Raw genomic sequence first — 22,871 nt, forward strand, 5'->3', positions numbered from 1 at the left:
GTGGCTGCATCTCCAACATTTGGAGGATAAATTTGGGATAAATTTTTGACCAATCTTGCTGGAGGCAAATGCCACCTATAAAACATTTTATAGAGATTTTCTATGTAAGCTACTGCCGTCATAAATTTATAATTTCTTTCCTATAGTTTATCCCATTTTTCTAACTCTATATTATGGCCAAAATTTCTTCCCCAGCTAATCATTGTCTCCTTTACCGTCTCTTCCTCCATTTTATATTTTAAAAGAAAATTATATTGTTCTGTACTGAGAACTGTGGGTGGTTGCCGAATAACTGAGGCGGAGGCAGGAATAAAGGCTAACAAGTTTATTCCTGAATGTTAACAAGCTAACAGAGAGCAACCGGCTCCGTAACAGGCTCAGCCGGGCTTTCCATCTGACAGCTCCCTTTTATACTAGGAGCTGTCAGACGGCAGCCAATCAGCTGTCGACGTTCTCCCGCTCATACACGAACATGGTGAGCATGCTCAGAACGTAACATATATAATCTAGTGATCATTTTTCCTCCCGTTCCTAATAATATCTTATCTAATTCCATTTGTTTCTCGTGTATTCGTATTGTTCCCATTCTTTTTTAAATCTTATTTTAATTTGTAGATAGGGCCACCATTCCATATTTTTTCCTTGTGTTTTCAGATCTTATACTGATTTTAGTTCTCTAGAGCTCTGCATATCTTACCATTTTACTGAGATCTATAGTATTTGAATATGTCATTAGCTCCATCGTTGATAATCAGATTGGGATTTTCAGGTAGTGTTTTTTTCTTTTCTTTCCCAGACCCTAAATAGGGCATCCCTTGCTATATGTCTCTGGAAGTAGGAATGAGATTTATTCTTTCCCTCCCAGAGAAAGCTGTGCCAGCCTAGTTGGAGATCGTGGCCTTCTAGCATAAGTTTATGCTCTATTTTTTAGTCAAATCCAGTCTTTTAGCCATGTTAGGGCTGCCGCCTGATAATAAAGCTCCCAATCTGGGAGGCCAAAGCCCCCTTTGTTTCTACTATCTTGTAGAAGTTTGTATTTAATACATGTTTTTTTCCCTGACCAGATAAATTTGGATAGCATTTTATTTAGTTCTTCAAAAAAAAATTCTCTAATTTAATCGGTATTGTTTGAAAAAGATAAAGTAGTTTGGGTAGTACATTCATTTTAATTGTTGAGATTCTGCCAATTAGTGATATCTGTAGTTTAATCCAATTATCTAAATCTTTTTGTATTTGTCATAGCAATTTGTTGTAGTTATCTTATTTTATTGTAATACATTTTGCCGTTAGCCATATTCCCAAATATTTAATTTTCTTGGCCCCTGAAATTCCCAATTTCTCCTCCAGTTCTTCATTTTGTCTTTCGGTTAAATTCTTAGTTAATATTTTAGTTTTATCTTTATTTATTTTAAGCCCTGCCACTTTACCGAATTGGTTTACATCTTATAATAGTTTTAGTCCAGTTTCTAGGGGTTCCTCTATGATAAATGCTCAATAGATCAATAAGGTTTCCTCTCCTCCATTTATGGCCTTGAAAGAAAAGGCATCAAGGGTCAGCCCCTTTTACAAAATGAAGATGTGTCAAATCCAGCTGAAGCTCACCTTATCAGTACCTTTGTTGCCCAGGACTAAACAAGATAATATAATACAAAAGCTGGATAATCTTAAATAACCGGTCATTATCGCTGCAGCAGAACCATTTATTTATCTTGCGTCTTCAAATATTGACACCAATGATCACTCTTCAGTGGATAATGGAATGATTGGAAATCGTCCACCCAAAACTATTTGTTCCTGTTCTTATAAGATGAATGGGGAATCTGCTGGAGACTGCCAGGCCTTGTTAACTAGTGATGAGGAAGTACACCCCATACCAGGACAGTTACTAAACAACACACTTTGGATCTTAGACCGGTGCTACATGATGGCCTGGTACCACTTCCCTTGGAGCCTCTTGGATTTGGATATTGCTAATGGAACCTATAAAATCACCCAACTGGAAGCTACTCCTCAAATCCAGGGGATATCACAACAGGCACTTACTAGGTGAAACCTTATCTCTGGTCTCATTCTAGATGTCAGAGTACGATATGTCGAATGCCCTCATACCAACAAAATACTCTGCATATTTAGTTACTCCTATTATACTTATGTTCATATAGACTTATATATAGAAGTATATAATGGGTCTATTATTCAATATCTGGCCTCAGGGTTGTAATACATAAATTTGAATTTGTAAAGGCTGGTCAAAGACTGTAATAAAGATATCTGAAATTTTAACTTTACCCCCTGTAAGGTTAAACTCATATCTCTTCCCTCATCCCATATCCCTTCCCTCATCTATAAACAAATCTATAAAACATTGCAAAAAAAGGGTCTTATTTTAACCTCGAACAAGCACCTTCAACTACAGTATATCAGATTATCTGTGATTGCTGATAAAAGTTTAGTCGTAGATATATGGGAATGTGTTTTAACAGAGCTACAGTGAAATGGCAACCTTTATGATTCTCACAAATAACATTCTCCCATCAAATAATAAGACCAGAATAAGCCTAACCCTTCCCTTTTTACTTCAAAATGCCAGCTATCACTCTCTTACTTGTTAAGGCCTATTTTCAGGTTTCCATTATTCAACCCTTTCTCTAAAATGAGATTTTATAATCTTGACAGGTAATTAAGAGTAAATTTTCACCATTTTTTGTCATAAAATTATCCTATTGCTTTCTATCTCTTGAAATAAAATATAATTATTTCAAAAAGCCCAACAATACTTTGTTTCACCACAATTTTGAAGTGAGATGACTGCATGCATGCATACCCATTGAATCATCACTGGGGAAATTGCAGCTGCAGCAACTTTATCTCCAAGGAGCCCTCAGTGAATAAGCAATCAAGTGAATGGTCTTCCAGCTTATGATCCATTAGTATTTCCTTTCCTTTGAATGAAAGTTCCTTTAGATATCCTGTTGGAACAAAGAACAGATCTCTTGGGTCTAATCAACAAATATAGCAATTCAGAACAGTACATTTAAAAAGACTTATCTATACATGGATGGTTTGCCCAGTCCTTTCTAATACCAGGAATATCAAAAGCCTATTCTCATAAACTTGGGAGTATTAGTGCAATAAAACAGAGACATAAAAGGATTGTCCAAGCTTTTTATACAAACAGGAATTCTGAACTGGTACAAATCCAGCTCCTTGTCCAAAAGCTTCTAGTGGCCACTATTACAATATTATGTGACTAGCTTTTAATACAGAATGTCCAGAAGTAGCTTAATAAAAGGAGCAGTAGTAGTTTGGGCTACTTCAAATCTTATATACTTGGCGCTTGGAGACTTAATTTTTGTTCAAAGTTTCATTTCTGTATATTTTCAAATATCACCTGTCATTGCAAATGTATTGTAATGGTACCTTGGGAAATGGAGAAAAGAGATGAAGCTTAGTGAATGGTCAGATAATAGACAACATCAGTTTTAAGAGCTATCCAAGAGCTACCTCAAATCCTGAGGTTTAGCAAAGTTACAGGAAGCGATATATAAAGTCTGTCTTAGAATAGTGTACACCAGTGCTTCCCAAACGTTTCCTTTCATTATCAAAAACCCCTTATCAGAAAGTCTTTTATACTAATCAGGTATAAAATTAGAAAGTCGTTATTTAAATTTCCCTGTTGTGATTGGGGAATTACTTTGTGTTGGGCTGTTGGGCTGAGCTCTGAGCTTGGCAATTTGGTTGCAAAGGTTTCATCACCATTCAAGGAGACATTTTCAGTGTGCTTTGAATTTTGCTCGTCTGTCAGAGCACTGGCCTTTAAATACCTTTTTATGTGATACAAATTAGTATGGATGTTGTTCGTTCGGCTACTTCTTCTATTTTAAACAATTTTTATTTGTTTTTGAACAAGGACAAACAAACATAAAAATAAAAGTAAAAAAACCCATCTTCCATTACAAATTGTACAAAGTGTGTCAGTTGGTTACAGTATTTCCATGCATCTCTTCCATAGTCACCAACTGCTTTTCATATCAAATCACATATTTTAAATTCACCTATATTCATGTATATCACAATTATTATATCTCAACCTTAATTTGACTATGTTTTTACGTCCTTTTATATATAATATTCAAAATCTAGACTAGGATTATATAACATTCCATTAAATCATCCTAAAATCATCCAATCACAATACATCTTTATAACATATTCTAGATAAAGCTTTTAAACCTCCTCTCATAATCTCCATATATTGTTTATATAAAATTTCATATTATCAAACAAATATATCTATATGTATTGTTATCATTATTAATCATTATTTAACTAGAGCTATTGTCGCTTCATTTTTTACATACTATTAGTAAACTAAATTTAGCTTAATTTTTATTATACATTTTCATTGCATCAACCTCCAGCAATAGTACGGTATTATATCTCTTGTTATTTGTAGCATTGATGTTCTAGTTACTTTCTTAATAAATCTTATATAAACCTCCCTTGGCAACATGCTGTTCCTTTCGTATGTCACAAAAGCTTGAAACCCAACATCTGCTCTTTCCATCAGCTTATCTTTGGTTATCACTAGTGTTTCTATCAAGATTTCTCTCATTATCTCTGTCAATTTTTCTCTCTTTTCTTCTTTTGTGCTTTGAAGTCTGGGGTAGAATTCCAATCCATCTATCTCCCCTTTCCATATTCCGCTCTTGCCATTACCAACCACGCTCACTTTGTTGTCAACTTGATTTAAATCATACTTTTTAAAGGATAACCATCATCTCTGTCCTGCAGCGGCTCCTCTGACCCACTGTTGATTCACCGACCGTCCCATTCACTTTAATGGGATGGCTGGTGATGCAGCAGTGTGTTCTGACCTAGGCTTCCTGAGGCAGTAAAAATCACATGCTTAGTCCCCAAAACCCTTTTTATTTCAACAGCTATGAATTATGTCCATTCATAGCCCATAATGAATCAGTTTGTGAAGAGTCTGACAGAAGTATCTTTCAGGATAAGGCTGATAAGCACCCACTTTTATCTTCCTTGAAACGCTGCCAAGACATTGCCAATTAGTTTTGCAAGGCCAAACGGAGCAGAGTCAAAACAGAGCTTCAGAGTTTAAACCAACCAGAATGAACAAAGTTGCTTCCTGCAAAAGCTCACTCCTTGTTTGCTCCTCTTTTATGACTTATGGGAGGGGCCAGTCATCTCCAAGCTTTACTCCCGAGTCGCCCCTTTTGTCTTAACTGTTCTTGCCTTCTGGCAGCTCTGCGCATGCATGCACTGGGAACAGGCTTCCCCTGTTCCTCTGCCTTGCTGATGCCAGACTCTGGAGGCTCCAGAGGCAGCACATAAGTCTCAGATGGCCCTGGCTCCCTCTCTCCCTCCAACGCAGAGCCCTTGTCTGAGCCTTCCCTAGCCTTCAGTGAAGAAGTGTGGGGAAAGACGAGGCTTGACACACTGAGGAACGTCCAACTCTATTTTATTAGGTTTAACAACAGCAAACAATACAGGAGAGAATCGCCCGTTCCTTAGCCTGACAGCTATTTATACGAAGAGCTGTCAGGCCGAGGAACCAATCAGGAGAGCAGATCAGCCCGCCTTCAGCCATGCCGCGCCTGATTGGCTAAGGCACAGCATGGCTGTTGCTGGCTGACAACAGGGGGAATCCCCGGTCGTAAGTCGGGGAGGAAAGGAATATAACACTCCTTCCCCCCTAGCGAGGACGCATGCGTGACAGAGGAGCATGCGTAGTCGCTAAGATAGGCTGGGCGGCGTCGGACACGCCCAGAACGCCTCAGAACTGGGCAGATTGTCGGAGGAGGAGGTGGTGTCCGTGGGAGCTCCTCCCTGAAGGGAGTGGAGCTCCGGGCGCCATCTTGAAGGCCTATCTCAGTCGGAGGTGGAGGCGGAGACTCAGGAGCAGGTAGACAGGGCCGGGGTGGCGCGGCCGCTGGCGGGCTTGAGTCAGGGAATTTTGAACTGCTACTAGGGAAAGGCTGGCCTGATTGAGGGAAGGCCAATATCGGGTGCAATGGAGGAACTGGTAGCCCAACGGGGGCTGGGACGCTGAAAGGCTGTGGAAGGCGGAAGGCGCCTGGAGCAGTCTCTGTTGGCACTTCTTGCGGCCTGGGCAACGGCCACGGCGGGGGAATCGGTTGCGGCGCCAACCCCAGGGCTTGTGGTGGAATGGCAGAGGCTGACCCTGCAGGGTTGTTGTGTGGATCCGAAGGTTGGCGACGCCTTAGCTGATCCACGTGGCGGCGCCAGTCTGCACCGTCGGCGGTCCGGACCCTGTAAGAGCAGGGGCCGGTTACAGAAGTGACGGTGGCAGGCACCCACTTAAGATCCCCGGAGAAAGCCCTGGCCCAAACTGGATCGCCCTCACGGAAGGAGCGGGGAGGCGGCCCCAGGTTGCTCGGCTGTGCCTCAGAATAGGTTGGGTGCAACCTATCTAAGGTGGTCCGCAGGCGCCGGCCCATCAGCAGCTCAGCGGGGGTTTTCCCTGACAGTGGACACGGGGTGGAATGCTGAACCAGGAGGTAAGCAGCCACCCTCGTGGGCCAGTCGCCCTTGTCCATTCGTCCAAGGGCGTCCTTGGCCGAGCAGACAGCGCGTTCTGCCCGGCCATTGCTGGCCGGATGATAGGGAGCGACTGGGGCGTGCCGGATGCCCTGGGTGGCCAGGAATTCCTGGAACACGGTGGACGCAAACTGAGGCCCATTGTCCGACACAACGACGTCTGGCAAGCCGTGGGTGGCAAACAGGCTCGTTAATGCTCGGACAGTGGCCTCGGCTGTGGTGGAGGTCATGAGGATGAGCTCCACCCAGCGCGAGTAAGCGTCCACCACAACCAGGAAAACCTGGCCTCGGAAGGGCCCAGCGAAATCCAGGTGGAGGCGTGACCATGGGCCGCGAGGAATCTCCCACTCCCGCGGCGGGGCCGCCGGAGGCGCTGGACGGGAGACCTGGCAGGTCGAGCACCTGGCAACCCAGGTAGCTATCTCGTCGTCCAGATGGGGCCACCAAACATAGCTGCGCGCCAGCGCCTTCATGCGCACTATGCCAGGGTGGCCCTCATGGAGGCGAGACAGCACCTGTTCGCGCAGTGTGGGTGGAATGATCACCCTGTCCCCCCACAGGAGGCACCCACTGTGAAGGGACAGCTCTAGCTGCCTGGCCTTGTAGGGGCGGTGGTCGTCGGACACCGGCCCCCCAGGCCACCCCCGGAGAACCCAGGTCATCACCTGGGAGAGGGTGGGGTCGGCCAGAGACGCTGCCGCCACATCGCCCGCAGAGAGCGGCAAGGTGAGGTCTGCAATGGCCAAAACAGACAGGCAAGGCACTGTCTGAGGGTCGGAGATGGGCAAGGGGCAGCGGCTGAGGGCATCAGCGTGCCCAAGCTGCTTGCCAGGGCGGTAGACCAGGGCATACGAGTATGCCGCTAGGAACTCCACCCAGCGTGTCATCCGGGGTGACAGAATGGGGGGAGTCGGACGGTCACCGGCCAGAAGCCCAAGGAGCGGCTTGTGGTCAGTGAAGAGCGTGAAATGCCGTCCGTAGAGGTACTCGTGGAACTTTTTAACCCCGGACACGGCAGCCAGAGCCTCCTTGTCGATCTGGCTGTAATTTCTCTCCGCTGGAGAGAGTGTCCGGGAATAAAAAGCTATGGGGGCTTCCGAGCCGTTGGGGAGGACGTGGCTCAGGACAGCCCCCAAACCCACGGGGGAGGCGTCACACGCTAGAGTCAGGGGCATCCTGTCACTATATTGGACTAGGACTGCCTCTGACGTCAGCATGTCTTTGACAGCCGCGAACGCATGCGCTTCGCGGCTGCCCCAGCGCCAGGCCGCCGATCGGTCGAGCAACCGATGCAGCAGCTCGGCTAGTGACGCCTTGTGCGGCAAAAATGGCGCGTAGAAATTTAAAAGCCCTAAGAACGACTGCAGCTCCGCCTTAGAGGCGGGGGTGGGGGCGTTCTTAATGGCTGCGACTTTCGCAGGGGTGGGGTGGATTCCGTGGGCGTCTATGGAGAAGCCGAGGAAGTCCACTTTAGGCACAGCAAATGAGCATTTGCTGCGCTTCAATTTGAGACCCGCGCCCCTAAAACGGCCGAGGACCTTCCCCAGTACTTCGAGGAGTCCTGAGCGGCTGGATGCAGCGATCAGGACATCGTCGAAATAGGGTACAACGCCAGGGAGCCCATGGAGCAATCGCTCCATGAGGCTCTGGAAGATCCCCGGGGCCACGGAAATGCCGAATTGGAGGCGGCGGCAACGGAAAGCCCCTCGGTGGGTGACGATAGTCTGCGCAGCCGCCGCTTCATCATCCACCGGGAGCTGCTGGTAGGCCTGCGCCATATCGCGAAAATACAGCCCTGCCCCAGGGAGTGGAGCAGGTGCTGTACGACAGGGACTGGATAGGGGTTTGCCTGAAGGGCCAAATTGATGGTGGATTTAAAATCGGCGCAGAGGCGTATGGAGCCGTCGGCCTTCACAGGGACCACTATTGGGGTCTCCCAACGTGAGTAGTCAACAGGCTCCAATACGCCCTGCGCCAGCAAGCGGTCAATCTCCTCATCAACTTTGGCCCTTAAGGCAAAAGGCACCCTGCGGGCCTTCAGCCTAATGGGAGCAACCTGGGGATCTAAGTTAAGAGAGATGGGGGTGCCCTTGTATAGTCCCAGCTGGCCGTCAAAGACGTCCGCGTAGGCGGAGATGACAGCAGCTACGTCAGGGGGCGTGTCTGAGATGGAGTGCACCCCCTGCACTGAGAGCCCAAGGGCGGGGAACCAATCCAGCCCCAGTAATGCGGGGAGGGGCTTCTCAACTACTAGGACTGGCAGGCAACCCGAAAACCCCCCGTATTCAACCCTGACCGTATAGCAGCCTAGGGTTGGGATAAGTGACCCTTGATAGTCCCTTAGGGCCACGGGGCTGGCAGTCAATTGGCGTTTAAGGACGCCGGGGCAAAGTTTGTTAAAGTCAGCCCAGGCAATTATGGAGCGGGACGAGCCGGAGTCCACCTCCATTTCGCAAGGCGCGCCCTCAATGAGGACTGACGCCTTGATTCTGTCCGCACCTGCGGAGGCCTGGTAGATCGCCTCAGCAGGGGCGGCTGCTGGGCCTGGCTCCACGGCGTAGCAGCTGGCTCTCGTGCGCGGCTGGCGGCGGGGTTGCTGCGGTCCTGCTGTCATCTGCTGGCCCGTGGCTCCTTGGGATGGTGGTGGAGGCAGCACAGCCCGGCAAACTTGGGCCAAGTGCCCCTTTTTTGAACACCGGCGGCAGACGGACGCCCGGAATGGGCAGGTTGACCGGTCGTGGCTGCCCCCGCAGCCAAGGCAGGCTGTCGAAGTCTGGCGCGGAGGTCGCGGATTGCGGCGTCTCTGCAGCTCTGCCAGGCGAGCCACGAGCTCTTCCTCTTCTTCAGCCGGGCTCGGCATGGGCACCAGCTGATCAATGAGGCAGGTGCGCGCTGGGAGAGATGAAAACTGGTGGCGGTCCATCTCAGCGGTGGATTGTTCGGACAACTCCATCGCCCGTGCCTCAGCGACCGCCTCGGCCAAGGTGATTTCTGGTCGAGCCAGGAGACGCCTCTTCAGCCGGAGGTCCTTGACTCCGCTGACAAATTGTTCCACCAGGTTGTCCTCCAAGTCCAGGAACTCGCAGGGTATAGCTGTGGTGCGCAAGGACTGGAGGAACTGGCTTACGTCTTCGTGTGGCTTCTGGACGCACTGACGGAATGCGTACCGCTGGGCAATTTTCGATGGGGTCGGGGCGTAATGTCCCTTCAGCTTGGCCATCAGCGTATCCCAGTCGAGATCGTGGACTGGTAAAGGGGCTGCCAACGCCCGGGCGGCGTTGAACATCGGGGTTCCGCAGCTACTGAGGAAGAAGCTGCACTTCTCCTCCATCGGGATACCCCTTTTCCCGTTGGCTCGCAGGAAACACTCGAAGCGCTCCAAAAATCCCGTCCATCCTTCTCCGTCGGTTCCGAAAGGAGCGAACGGGGGAAGCGAAGACATAGCGGCTTGAAGTTGTGCGGCTCGGGGAGCGGAACTCAAGCGGCTGTGTGTAGAGGTCGGGTTCCGTCAGGGTCGTCGCCTCAGGAGGATCCCATCCTCGTCGCCAGTGAAGAAGTGTGGGGAAAGACGAGGCTTGACACACTGAGGAACGTCCAACTCTATTTTATTAGGTTTAACAACAGCAAACAATACAGGAGAGAATCGCCCGTTCCTTAGCCTGACAGCTATTTATACGAAGAGCTGTCAGGCCGAGGAACCAATCAGGAGAGCAGATCAGCCCGCCTTCAGCCATGCCGCGCCTGATTGGCTAAGGCGCAGCATGGCTGTTGCTGGCTGACAACAGGGGGAATCCCCGGTCGTAAGTCGGGGAGGAAAGGAATATAACATTCAGGACTGGCCCATGTTCCTCCCCAATCTCCTCACTGTCCGACTCTACTGCCAGCTCCACAGGCCGCCAGTGGACCACAACACAGTGACACAATAAGGTGAGGGACATGGCAGGCAGTAGGTGAGTGGATGCCCGCTAACAGGTGCTGCCATGATGTATCTGAAATGACAAGTTATCTTTAAATATAAGGACTCATTCTTGCTGGTAGTTAGAATCTTTAATATAATTATTTGCAAACAAAATGAAGGTTTCCTATTTAGAGTGCATGTTATCTCAGCTTGCAGAGTTTGGATTGATTGAATGAGTTTATAAAAAATGTAAATATTGCAGAATAAACAGCCTCATGCTACATAACTAAGCTCCATTTCATGCTGAATAAACTAAATTATTAATGTATCTTAAATAGAAAACTATCTTTAGATAGATTTTACTCCAAAAGTATTTTATGAAAATAAATTTGATTTAAAAAATCTGATTTAAATAAGACAAATCGATTTAAAATTTAAAAATCCGATATTTTTATTTTTTAAAATAATATCCACCCTGGTTAATCCAAAACAATTTAGATTTGGGCTGCAAATTGGATTAATTAATGTTGAGCAAACATGCCATCTTGTTCTGCTCCTTAAGATCAGCCAGAAATCTTGGTCCGAACTCCACGAAGCCGAGCAGAGTTTAAAATAGATGTAGTTCGTATCCATATTAAGCATCTTCTGTACCACTGGTCGAGATGGAAGAATATCCGCTCTCTGCCCTGAAACCGTCGTCTTCGTAGGAGTGGGGCGGGGGGACAGGGGAGGGATGTGCTTGTGCCTGGGTGATTCCAGCAAAGAGGCTCGCCGCAGCTTTCTCCCACTTTTGGAAGAGTCCCGTTCCATTCGCGCATTCCTGCGGCCAATTCGCAGTACGAGCCAATGAGCGCTCGCGGCTGGCGATCCAGGCCCCTTTTTGCATTGGAGAGGCTCGACGCGACGCCGAAAAGTCAATGCTTTCTCTTTCTGCGCTTTGGCGCGCGCTTTGCTCCAGTCCGCGAGGCAGGATAATGGCGGCTGGAGGGCAGCTGAGCTCGGTTTCCGAAGTGGAGATGGACCCCGATGGCACTTTCAAATATATCCTGGTGCGAGTGCAGCGGGGGGCTGATGAGCACCGCGACATCGTGAGGGGCACTGCGGACGCCGAGTTCCACAGTGAGTGGAGCTGGCAGCTGGACCGGACCCAGGCTTAACAATGAAAAAAAAAAAGTGAAGTCAGCACCCTTCAGCGTGAAATTAAGAAGCCGGGATAGCACTAGAGAAAAAAAAATTGAAAACACATGTATAACTAATGAATGATCTCATTAGGGAATAGTAGTTCAGTGGATTTAACCTGGGTTAGATCCGCTGTCAGATTTCGCTGCGACATCCAAGCCTGCTTCCACCATAATGTTCTGTTTGCTTTCCTTTTAAATATGGTTTGTGGGCTCTCCACCCACCCCCATTATGATTTTGTAACAGGTAACAATTGAATAAGCCATTATTGAAACTTGAGTTTGCATACTGTGTGAATCCAGCATGTTGAAATAACTTGTGTCAGCTATGCCATTAAATTTTTGCATTTGAAATCTGGATGAGAAAAGCACATTGTTCTATCTCTTATTTGGATTACAGTATAATAAATTGAAATGATTATGATGCTTTAGACTCACTGTCATGCTTTCCTTTTCCACAAAACTTTTAAATAGAAAGGTTGCTATTTTCATTTTACAAAGAAGCCACTTAGATTCTTAACTATTCTATCATTCTATTTTGTTTGTGGACATAGAAAGCCAAACAAAATAAACTTGTCAGATTGTTTTTTGGTGTTCAGTTTTGGCATTTCTTCATTTGGCATCTAAAAGATGATGAGAATCTATATTTGTTTAATGAATCTTTTCCAGACATAAATATGTTCAAAATGGGTTGAATGATATGAATACTATAGTTCAGACAAGGTTGAGTTTTTATAGTTCCTACAATGTTTACTATTTTAAAGGTCCTTGTGTTTTGTCTTTGTAGTATAAATATTCTGCTTAGCTTGTATTTTTTTTATTACAGATCACATATTTGAAAAAGTAAACCCTGAAATGGAAAAGCTAGGTTTTGTATGCAAGTGTCTTGGAGGAGGAAAAATTGATCATAACAGCAAAGACAAGAAAATCCGTGTATTTGGCCTTTCTACAGTAAGTGCTGCTTACATATGCTGCCCAAATATTGGTGATTTAATTTGCATATTAAGATTAAGGTAGTGTTAATAAATGTATTAATTCATGAGAAGGAACAGTAATAGATTTTGGGGATGAGGTTTCTGTAATTCTCAGCTATCCCTAATATCTATCATATTTCATGTTAAACTATTGCTGTGGAACTTTTATTGTGTTCACGCATTTCTAATTATGCTGATTGCAAGACTTGTTATTTTATCATAATTTGTCTACTTAGAGCAGGTACTGTAGGAAGTCTTTTTGAAATAATCATGCTCAATAGCTGTAGCAGAATGGACTAAAATATTATGAGTGTCTTTTCTCATCCTTTTATTCTATGATTCTATGACACTAGAAATATTTTCTTCTTACAGGGATACGGCAAAGCTGATCATTCTGTGACTGTTGAAATACTGAAGAGGGTTTATAAAGATTATGAAATTAGCTGGTCAGATGACAAGAAATAAATTGTATAATCTAATATAAATATTTTTTTCAAGATAGTATACAGTTAATTCTAAACTCCCATGAGGAAATACAATCAGTGCATTTGGCCTATACTGAATAAAAAATAGGATAATAAATGGCTTGGTTCATGCTTTAAATAACTTGGAGTTTTATCACTTCTTCACATCTTGTTGACAGTATTTGTATTTTTTAAATCCATACTTCCAGTTTACATCGCCATAAAGATAATTTTGGACCCTGCATTAATGCAAGGCCTCTTTAAACATTTTTAAGAAATAAAATTTCATTCAAGTCAAGTTTTATTTTGAGGACTTCCTGAACATTGGTAAATATTTTCATTTTTGTTGATAAACTGCCAAGTCAAAGCCAGAATGAGCACATGATCTTTGATAATTCATCCAGTTTCAATATTAAAACTCATGAAAAATATCTGGAATAATATCATGCCCACTACTTGTATTTCCAGGCTCCAAATTAGGGTTCTGTACATCTTTTCAGGTACTCCTTTCTAAAATAATGCAACTTGAGAGCCTTATTTGGGAAAACCAAAAACATATATGAGAGTTTATTAATATTTTAATTTAGAAGGGGGACTGTGAGCTATTTAGGTGCCATTGACCCACTGGTAACTGCAGATGCTGGATAAAAATTCTCCTGCAGGCAATTACATGACATAATTCTCTTTGTCATCCAATCCCAGAACAATTTAAAAATATTTAAATAGTTAAAAATATTAAGATATAGGTTGTGCTTTGATGACATGTTTAATTACAATTTACTCAATGTAGTTTTGTGGGTTTGTACTTATACCATAAAGATAACCACATGGATTGGATTCAAAATGCATGCTAGACTGAAAAGTCATTAATTTGAGGTTCAGTGCATATCTGTAATCACAGTATAAACTCTGTACAACTAAGGTTTCATAAAACATCACATTTTAATCCCTACGCATGACATGACACATCAACCATTGAAGGATTAGATCTACTTCACAATTTCAATCAGGACCTTGAATTAAATTGTGCTGAAGTACAATTTTTACTGTGATTCTTCATTTGGTATCTGAACCCAAAAAATGGGAATGTATGGTAATATCCAACTTCTACTATGCATAAACCCGCTTGGTTTTACTGCTGTGAATTGTTAGAAAAGTGAAATATAAGCTACTGCTTATGAATTTGGACTAAGAAAAGCAAGAGACAACAATTGAAGATCAGAAGAAAGTATCAGAGAGGAGCTTCAAAAAAATTAAAAGTGGCTAGGGAAAACATCTGGAAAGAAAATATAATGGAAATATGGTTGCAGGTTTCTAGCGGTAAGGGAAAATTTATAAGCAAGAGATCTTATAATTTTATAATTAAAAATAGGGTCACTTGAATTCTAATTCTGAGTTTGGTGTACTGTAGTAGGCAAATGGGTGACTTTGAGCCAGTCAGTCTCTGCTCTTCCTGGGATGAAGCAACAGCAAAGCATGGACATGGACTTATCCAGTTTCCAAAAATCAATCAACAAAAATAATACCAAGGGAGGTCAAGAAAACTGTCCAAGGAAAAAGAGGATAGCATGTAGAGGGAGGCTGCTTATCCCATGGTCCTATAAAGAAAATAAAGTTAAATGTCTCTCAATTTACCCATGGTTAATGAAGCTATGATTTATTGAAGCCAATTTTCTCAGTAATTAAATACAAGGGCTGAAATGACTGGTTTGTAATTCTGATATCTACCAAATTAATTGGAAAATAAACATATTTCACCATAAATATGTTCATCTTGGAGATGGCATGAATGAGTTTAGAATTTTTAAAGTATAAACATTGCTGTTCCTATTTTGCTTTTGAAGCAGCTGCCTTAGTTTCTTAGACTAGATGGATCTTTATGCCGTAAAAATTGAGATAATTTTGATAAGTGATTGATGTATTAGAGGGAAAGATATTGTACATGTAGTATTACTCTTAGATAAATTAGATGAGGAAATAACAATTGAGAAATCAAACTAGGTCCATGAAATAATGCAGTCTTAGACATTCATGAGGAATGACTGCTAGACAAAATCAGGCTAAAATTAAGCTTACGTGGTACATACCCTGCACAAATAATTATAAATAATTCAGACAAGGAGAAAACATAGTAAATGAAAAAGTTTTTATGTAAGTAGTCAAATGTAGTAGTAATTTATTACACCTCTGATAACAGAAAATATGTATTTAATATGTTAGCATTTTAACCGGAATTCTTAAATGTCAGTTCAATAATGAAACGACTGAGCCCCTTCTCAATAACTTTAACCACTTGAGATTTAAATACATTCTTCTTTTCTATGAAACTTGTAAAAAGGTGGACCCCTCCTCCACACCCAAAATAATGTGCTTTGCTAGCTAAAAATATGGTGCCCTTTCTTGCCAATAAACTTGAAAGTACATCATGGAAACCTTCATAGTAATTAGGATTATAAATAGTTTCTGATGTAAGTATGAGATCGTATTTTACTAAAGGTTTGGTGTCATTTAAAATAAATGTACTAAATTCTGACCATTCCCCAGAAAAAAACTTGCATTTAGACAGAAAATCTTGGGTGAAGTCTTTTTTCCTAGATTGATTTAGGTGAAGCTGGGTATCTTCCTCACCATCATCATCTTGAGAATAATTAGCCAGTATGTTCGGTATGGTGATTCCTTCAATTACTGAACTATTATAATCTTGAAAATGAACTTCTTTGGCATTTCCTTTTAGTGCAATAATTCCTAGCAGTCCAGCTCCACACCCAAGGTCCAAAACAGACTTCTGTGCAAACTGAATATCAGTTTCAGATAAATAATCCAGGAGATCAAAAGTGCATTCCCAAATCTTTAAACCTCCTTCATAGACACCTGTAATTAGGTCAGATTGAGAAGACATAATGCTTTCTTTGACAGAGTTTCCTGGGAGTGCAGTCTCCACTACATAAATATTTGCATAGTGAATGCCCGGTAAAGTTCCAATAGTTTTGTTTTCAAGGACTTTACTGACATCTTTAGGAATATCATGCACCTTGGCAGATTTGGGACAGGACTGTTTCCTCAACAAACTTGTATCAGGGCTTGCATTCAAAGTGCTGTGGTTTGATATATTAGCAATGGTTCCAGATAAATAGTAATTTAATTTATTTTCTTCTGAGGTAATATTATTGCTGTTGTCTTGATTATTCAACAGGTCCATTTCCTGCTGTAGCTTTTCATTCTCAGGAGTATCTGTTCTGTTTTCTGCTATTTTGTCCACAGAGAAGTTGAATTGAAATTCCATTGTCTTGAAAAATAAACAGAAAAATAAGTTTATGTATTAATATGCAAACACGTACTGATTTTGTTTGTACTTAAAAAGAAATGTACAAAGCCTACTTTTAAAGTTACATTAACTTCTAGAGAGTTATAGTTTCCACTATTTTTAATACCCTTACAAATGTATACATACATACATATCAACAATACTCATAAATGCTACACCATCCTGTGGTTATTTGATTATACCTTCGAGTGTTGAAAGGAATCCCAGAGAGACAGCAATCTTTGTTTTCCAGGAAAAAAGATATGCCAGTTTTGAGGCAAGATTAATTTGTCCCCAAATCTAATTCAGTTTCAATAATCTTTTTCACAGCGTTTCCAAGAGAAAAAGGAACACAGCATGACTAAATCTGACATACGAAGTACTTCCCTGCCAAGTACTACCTTCATTATGCAATCCTCCCCCACACACACACACACTTTTTTTCCTTCCAGGAGCAGTTCCTTCCCACACAATACAGGATCCTTTCCCCCACAACCTCGTGAATGATGGCGTTAGCAGACTCGGAAGGCTAAACCTCGCACGGGACGAAGCCTGTAGCCCACGGGAGGGAAGCCCATCGATTGAGCGGAGAGGCAGGCCAGCGCCTGAACAAGCGAAAGCCCACGTGGCCAAGGTGGGAATCTCGTTTTCCAAAGGCTTTCCAGAGCGGCTCCGTCGCCGGACTATCCCGCCCTCGAGCTGGCTCTATGATCCCCGCGGTGTTTGATGGGAATCGCGCTGACCGGAGGAGGAGGGCCTTCGCTTCTGGCGGCAGATACAGAATGAGCGACATGTCTCAGGGCGAGCCTGAGGAGATGTCGTTGTTGTCGGAGGTGGAGGGCTGGGATCCAGAGGAGTGCCGTCGCCAGCTCTCCGCCGCCCTGCCGCGCCTTTTCATATCCTTCTCAACTGCAGTAGCCGAGTCGCGGGGGCAATTGGGAATGGGAAAAGGAGAGGTGCCCCCTCCCCTTCCTTTAATTTGTCTGCCGGTGTTTGTGATGGCCAGTTGTTTCCTCGGCCCCTTCCGTATGTTTTCTTGCAAGCCAGTCAGTTGCACGCAACGGGCTAAGGAGATAGCTAGAAAGGAAGCGCTCTAAGAGTGGGAAATGAAAACGGACCATAGGAAACGTAGGTAAAGCCTTGCGCTCAGCAGCTTCTCAAAGGCAGCATCCTGAGCATTAAATATTGATATTTCTTGAGTTTATTTGTTTTTCGTTCCCTTTCCAAAGACAGAGGCTTATAATTACCAACGTAAAATTAAAACATTGGCTAGCAGTAGCATAACCATAATAACAAATCAATGGAAACTCCCTTTCGAGGATCTGATTTTTCTGAGCCCCCCTTTGCTTGAAGAGCCTCCATGGATGGAGGAGGTGCTTGTCATAGCTTGCTTCTACCTGGAGGGAATTAAAAAAGATTGAAACATGCACCGAACACCTCATTGAACAGGAATGAAAGAATGAAGCAGTGCAGTAACTGAAGTGCTACTATACTGTATACATGGAGGAAAACAAGAGGAGCAGGAGACTGGTGTCTGTTTCTCCCCATCTCTCTTGTACTGTTGGCACTAGTTTCTTATCTCCTGCTTCATTCTGATTGGCTTGTTTATTTGCACCTCCTGTTCCTTTGCCCACTTTCAACAATGCATTCTATTAATATATTTTTAGGGAATGCAAGATGTCTCCCTAGTTTATACATACAATGATATAGAAAATATGTTTTTATTTTAGGTACATGCAGTGCAGTAGAAAAACATACAGTTTTATTTACAACATCACTTGAATTTCTTTTTGATTTTACAGTGATCTTGTTTATATTTATTAAATTTATTAATTTATATTTAACTATATTTTACAATCACTATATTAATATAGAAACAAAAGAAATGCAACAATATTATGTTTCATGACGAGTAAATACCATTTATTGTGATCAATTTGTTTAGCCACAGAATAGAATTTAAAAACAATATTTTATTAAGCATAGTTCTTATTTCAGTCCATTAATGTTGGAGTTACTGCTGAAGTCTATTTGTCTGTTTTGGCCATGACATTTTTGTTTGGTTGTTACGATCATTGTTAAATGCAAAGATGTAAAATGTTGCACTTGGGAATGGTTCAGAAACAGCAGCTTACGTAGAAAATATAGCCCCATGCTTATCAATTGAGATCAAATCTCATCCATTTTATATAGTTGTAATCATGCTGATCTCTCACCCGCTTTCAAATGTAATTCACAATGCTGATTTTGATTTGTAAAACCTTAAAACAACTTGGAAAAAGTATTCTAAATATCACCTTCTGATTCAAGGATCTGTGTGGATATCGGGATTAGTTGTTCTCTAAAACGTACAGTGTTCTTATACTTCCTAAGCCCCTTGATAGGAAGTAAAAAAGCTAATGATATATTGCCCTTAAAATAATTATCCAGGGAAGCTTGCCCATCATCATCGTTATCACCCAACATTAAAACGAAAATATAAAACAAGTCAACACAAACAATTGAAAATCAAAAAGAAATCCTACACATTATTTTAAGATGAACTGCCAAAATTCAAATATTCTAGAATATTTTTACAGATAAGAAAATAATCAGAAAAACATTGATAATAGTTATTAAGATAATAAAATTAAGTATTGCCAAATGTATTTAATTATCCATAACTGTAGAGTTAATAGTTTTGTGTTAATTTGGAAGAACCAAATACTTTTACCACTGTTTAAACGACCAACAAAACACCTGGTTTCATTTTTCAGTTGGTTGCAATGACAAATTCTGCCTGATTTTAAATCAAAACCGATTCCTCCTCTCTAGGCCTGGAGGATCCTGGAGTTTCAATTCTTTGTGTTGAGACACATCCTATGCTCTCCAAGCAACAGACATTTTTATTTGGAAGTAGTAATCTCAATTGGTGTAGCCAGTGTAGCTTAAACTATACTGTTGTTTAGTTGAAAGCAGAACCATTAGCATATATTGTGATTTTAAAAGTTCAACTTTATTTTAAGATATGAATATGCTATTTTTCTTAATATTTATACTCTTTATATCAGGCAACTGACAGTGCGATTCAGCATATACGTAAGTTGTTTCTGTACAGAATTTTAAAGTATGTTTAATTCCTTTATTGTTTGTATTTATTAAATTCTGTGAATATGCACAAAACAGATTTATTTTGAATCCGAATCAAATCATTGTGTTCTGGAGATTCTGCAAAGTTGTCTCAGGTCAATTACAATTCATGATAACATTTTGATAGTTCCAAGCTATAGATGACACAAAATCTGGGAAAGGCAAGCAGACCAAAGCTGTTGCTTTTCTATCTTTGTATCTCGCAGGAGGTATATCTCACCTGCCATCTGTGTACATTGTTATTTTTATGTTAGCCAGACCTTTTCTGGAATCACCCTGCTTATAGAAATTCAGAATTTCTCAAATGAACATCTAAATATGAGCACTTAGAGCCACCAACCAAACCAAATTATTCTGTCAACAGTCTCTTGCTTCCTTCAGTCAGTGATAGGGAAGAAACTGTAAATATATTTATCCTAGCTTGTTAGATCTTCATAGTTAAATGTTTCAGAGAAAATGGAGGATTTTTCAGTAAACATGCCATTTGGGAATTCAAAATGAAGGCAGCAAAGTATTCAATTTAGGAGTATTTCTGTAGCTCAGGGTTGAAATGAGTGGTCCTTGGTGTTATCTGAGCTTGATTGTTTTCTTGCAGATGTTTCATTACCCAAACTACGTAACATCATCAGTACTAGTCATGGTTAATGCTGCTTTGTTTGAGTAATGTAGCGTCTGCAGGAAAACAAGCTCAGAGCACCAAGTATTCTCTGCCAATACATTAGTTATATTTCCCCATACAGGAAGGGACAAATTCTAAATATAACTTCAAATTCTAAGCATAAAATGGTTGTCTAGAACTCTGCTTAATACATGAAGAATGTTACTTCTTAGACAATTGCAGCTCCATGTTACAGTTTCTAGTTTCTGAAAAGATATTGCTTTTTTGCAGGATTGGGATGCTTAGAATTGCAGTCTTTTATCATTCTCATTATTCTGGCTTCTTCACCTATAAATTATTTTCTTTTTCTAGAAAATTACCTTAGGCAGCAATAAACTTCACAAAGTTTCTCTCAGAGAGTTGAATTTTCAAATGGAGGAGCTTTTACATCTATACCATGATGTCATACTTTCTGCTGAGCCTGTTGATTTTTCTTCTGGGGGGAATCTATGGAATCACAACTACAGCTTCCATCACTTGGACTAAGAAGGGAACCTCTCTTGCAACATTCATACAAATTCTGATCTGATATAAAGAAGGCTACTGAGCATATTCTGGGTTAGTGTAGGGCAGTGCTTCTCAATTATTTTCTGTCATGCCCCCCCTAGGAAGAAGAAAACATTTCGCGCCCCCCGCGCAACTGTAAATAGTATCATTTGTCTATAAAATTGTTATAAGTACACCTCTGCATAACACTGTATCCTTATTAACGTATAAGAGAATAAAAAAAGAAAGAAATGTGGATCAATTTACAACAAAGAATAGCTTTATTAACTGTAGCAGAAAAGATTTAAAGGAGCACAGGATTTAAAGGAACACAATATTAAAAAAAACTTTAACCTGCAAAACAAAAATATATAAAATAATTTGAGCTGAGCCCCCCTTTACGGAGCCTCGCGCCCCCCCTGGGGGCCCCGCCCCACTATTTGAGAAGCACTGGTGTAGGGGAAGGGCTGGCATGAGAAAACAGGGGAAGAAAATACACCACTATGTAACAGAGATGTAGACAGGCAACAATAGATTTTTGCCCCAAGTATGAAACATACTCCTCCTTTTTGTTAAAGAAAAACACTTTTATTAGGAAAAAAAGAGACCAAGCAGAAACATACTTATAATCAAATATATACAAAACTATACATAAAAAGTGCTTAAAAATGAAAAGAATGCAACAGAAAAAAGAAAGGGTATATCGCTGTAGTGATTAATAATAAAACATAACTTAAAAGATAACAGCAACAATAAAGCAGATCTGTCCTAAAATGCAATAGTTTTTACAGTATTTACAGTAAATAATGATACTGATTTATTAGGAAATATGTAGGTTATTTTCTCTTCCAGCCTGTCGTGCCATCCAACTAAACACAAACTAAAATGGGAAATATTGGTAATAATATCGGTTAAAAATCTGTTTAGTATTTCCGTATTGTGGTTAAAAGCTGTACAATGTCACATTGAAATTGTTCACTGGGATCTAAGCCTTGGATTTATGATATAAAATTTACTTATTTACAGATATCTTAAGAATGCTGACAGAGAGATTTCTACCTCACATAAAACTTTCAGAATTGGAAAAAGTTTTTTTCTCCAAAATATTCCCAAAGGTATGATATTGTATATTATGAGCTGAAAAGTGTGAATTAGTAACTACTGTGTGTATGTGTGTGCAAGCGCACACCTTTCAATCCATCTTGCCTTCCTGGACAAGTTATTGAAGTTTACTTGGCAAGGTTTTTCAGAAGTGGTTTGCCATTGCCTCCTTCCTAGGGCTGAGAGAAAGTGACTAGCTCAAGGTCACCCATCTGGCTTTGTGCTTACTAGCCTTGTGCATTAACTACTACAAACTGGCTCTAATAAGTACTGGCTATGTTGATAGCCACTATCCACTTACAATCTTTCATTTAGATCAAAGTCCTCCCTACTTTTTTTTCTGTTTTCTTTATTGAAGAAATCTAGGTTTCTGTTGTACCGGTAGGGAGGGGGTTAAGCAAGGGAATGGTTATGGAAAGCTCTTGCCTTGTATGCAGGTAGCTGGCTTCTTCAAAACCTAGCAAGATCCAGGAAAGGTTTGCAGTCTTCCCATGGCCAGCTAATCAGGGCAGAGGCCCAGCCCACAAGTGTGGCTTCATCGCCACAGCATGGAAGCTTGTTTAGAAGCCTCTTGGGCATTGGAGTACAGTGCTAGGCATTAATGTAGCTGGGTTCCTTCCCCTGCTGGACTGTTTTTGGCTTTGCAAATTTTTTGTTGCTTGTCTTCCTCCTTTAGGGACCCAGCTGGGTATAGTCCTCCCAGGACTGCCTCCACTCATGAGGTTATCCATGTGTGATTAAAGACCCATGTATTCATTTAACTTCAACATTGGAGAGAGCAAGAGGTGAGGGACGTTAAGTGGGGCTGTCACCACTTGCGACAATAATCAGCAGGCTCCATTAGGGTCATAGATGGATGACTACCAGTATGCTTCTTTAATAAAGAAGACTGTAAATATCTATATACCTAACACAATATAAAAAGTTATTGTGGAATGAACAAAATTTAATTTAGTTAAGTATTGACTGGAATCTAAAAAGACTACAATAATTCATATGCAATTGGAGTTTTGTTTTGTTTTTGTTAGTCCCCTTATGGCCTCTTGACGTCCTTCTCTGCCCAGTTGTGTGTGAAATGTGGAGCTTCTGTTATAGTG

At 41.9% G+C, this 22,871-nt stretch overlaps 3 protein-coding genes across 7 annotated transcripts in view; 2 read left to right on the forward strand and 1 right to left on the reverse strand.

Moving 5' to 3' along the window:
- The first annotated feature begins 10,987 nt into the window (after positions 1–10,987).
- LOC309389883 (14 kDa phosphohistidine phosphatase-like) lies at positions 10,988–13,238 on the forward strand. The gene is made up of 3 exons (XM_081948788.1): positions 10,988–11,599; positions 12,485–12,609; positions 13,005–13,238. Exons 1-3 carry the CDS (start codon positions 11,398–11,400, stop codon positions 13,095–13,097), a joined length of 420 nt encoding a protein of 139 aa, XP_081804914.1. The 5' UTR covers positions 10,988–11,397; the 3' UTR covers positions 13,098–13,238.
- Positions 13,239–15,227: 1,989 nt separating this feature from the next.
- Positions 15,228–17,033, reverse strand: METTL18 (methyltransferase 18, RPL3 N3(tau)-histidine). Of its 4 annotated transcripts, none has more exons than XM_081948785.1 (2): positions 16,897–17,033; positions 15,228–16,382 (listed from the first exon to the last, which is right to left on the reverse strand). In XM_081948785.1, exon 2 carries the CDS (start codon positions 16,377–16,379, stop codon positions 15,321–15,323), a length of 1,059 nt encoding a protein of 352 aa, XP_081804911.1. In that variant the 5' UTR covers positions 16,380–16,382; positions 16,897–17,033; the 3' UTR covers positions 15,228–15,320. The 4 variants fall into 4 exon arrangements, with proteins under 4 accessions (XP_081804911.1, XP_081804910.1, XP_081804913.1 ...); XM_081948784.1 differs by having other exon boundaries at positions 16,834–16,950; XM_081948787.1 differs by lacking the exon at positions 16,897–17,033 and adding an exon at positions 16,604–16,795.
- A 74-nt stretch (positions 17,034–17,107) lies between these two features.
- Positions 17,108–22,871, forward strand: part of FIRRM (FIGNL1 interacting regulator of recombination and mitosis) — a gene marked incomplete at its 5' end in the record, with an annotated part of 48,816 nt that continues 43,052 nt past the window's right edge. The window contains 3 exons of one of the 2 annotated variants that reach the window (XM_081948780.1): positions 17,108–17,295; positions 19,438–19,478; positions 21,700–21,788. In XM_081948780.1, coding sequence (XP_081804906.1) covers positions 17,108–17,295; positions 19,438–19,478; positions 21,700–21,788 — 318 coding nt within the window. Of the gene's footprint in view, positions 17,296–17,318; positions 17,533–19,437; positions 19,479–21,699; positions 21,789–22,871 lie in introns of those variants that run through there. The other variant, XM_081948781.1, reaches the window with a different exon arrangement.

Source organism: Natrix helvetica (assembly GCF_964273705.1).
Source record: "Natrix helvetica genome assembly, chromosome: 3".
Classification (NCBI taxonomy): domain Eukaryota; kingdom Metazoa; phylum Chordata; class Lepidosauria; order Squamata; family Natricidae; genus Natrix; species Natrix helvetica.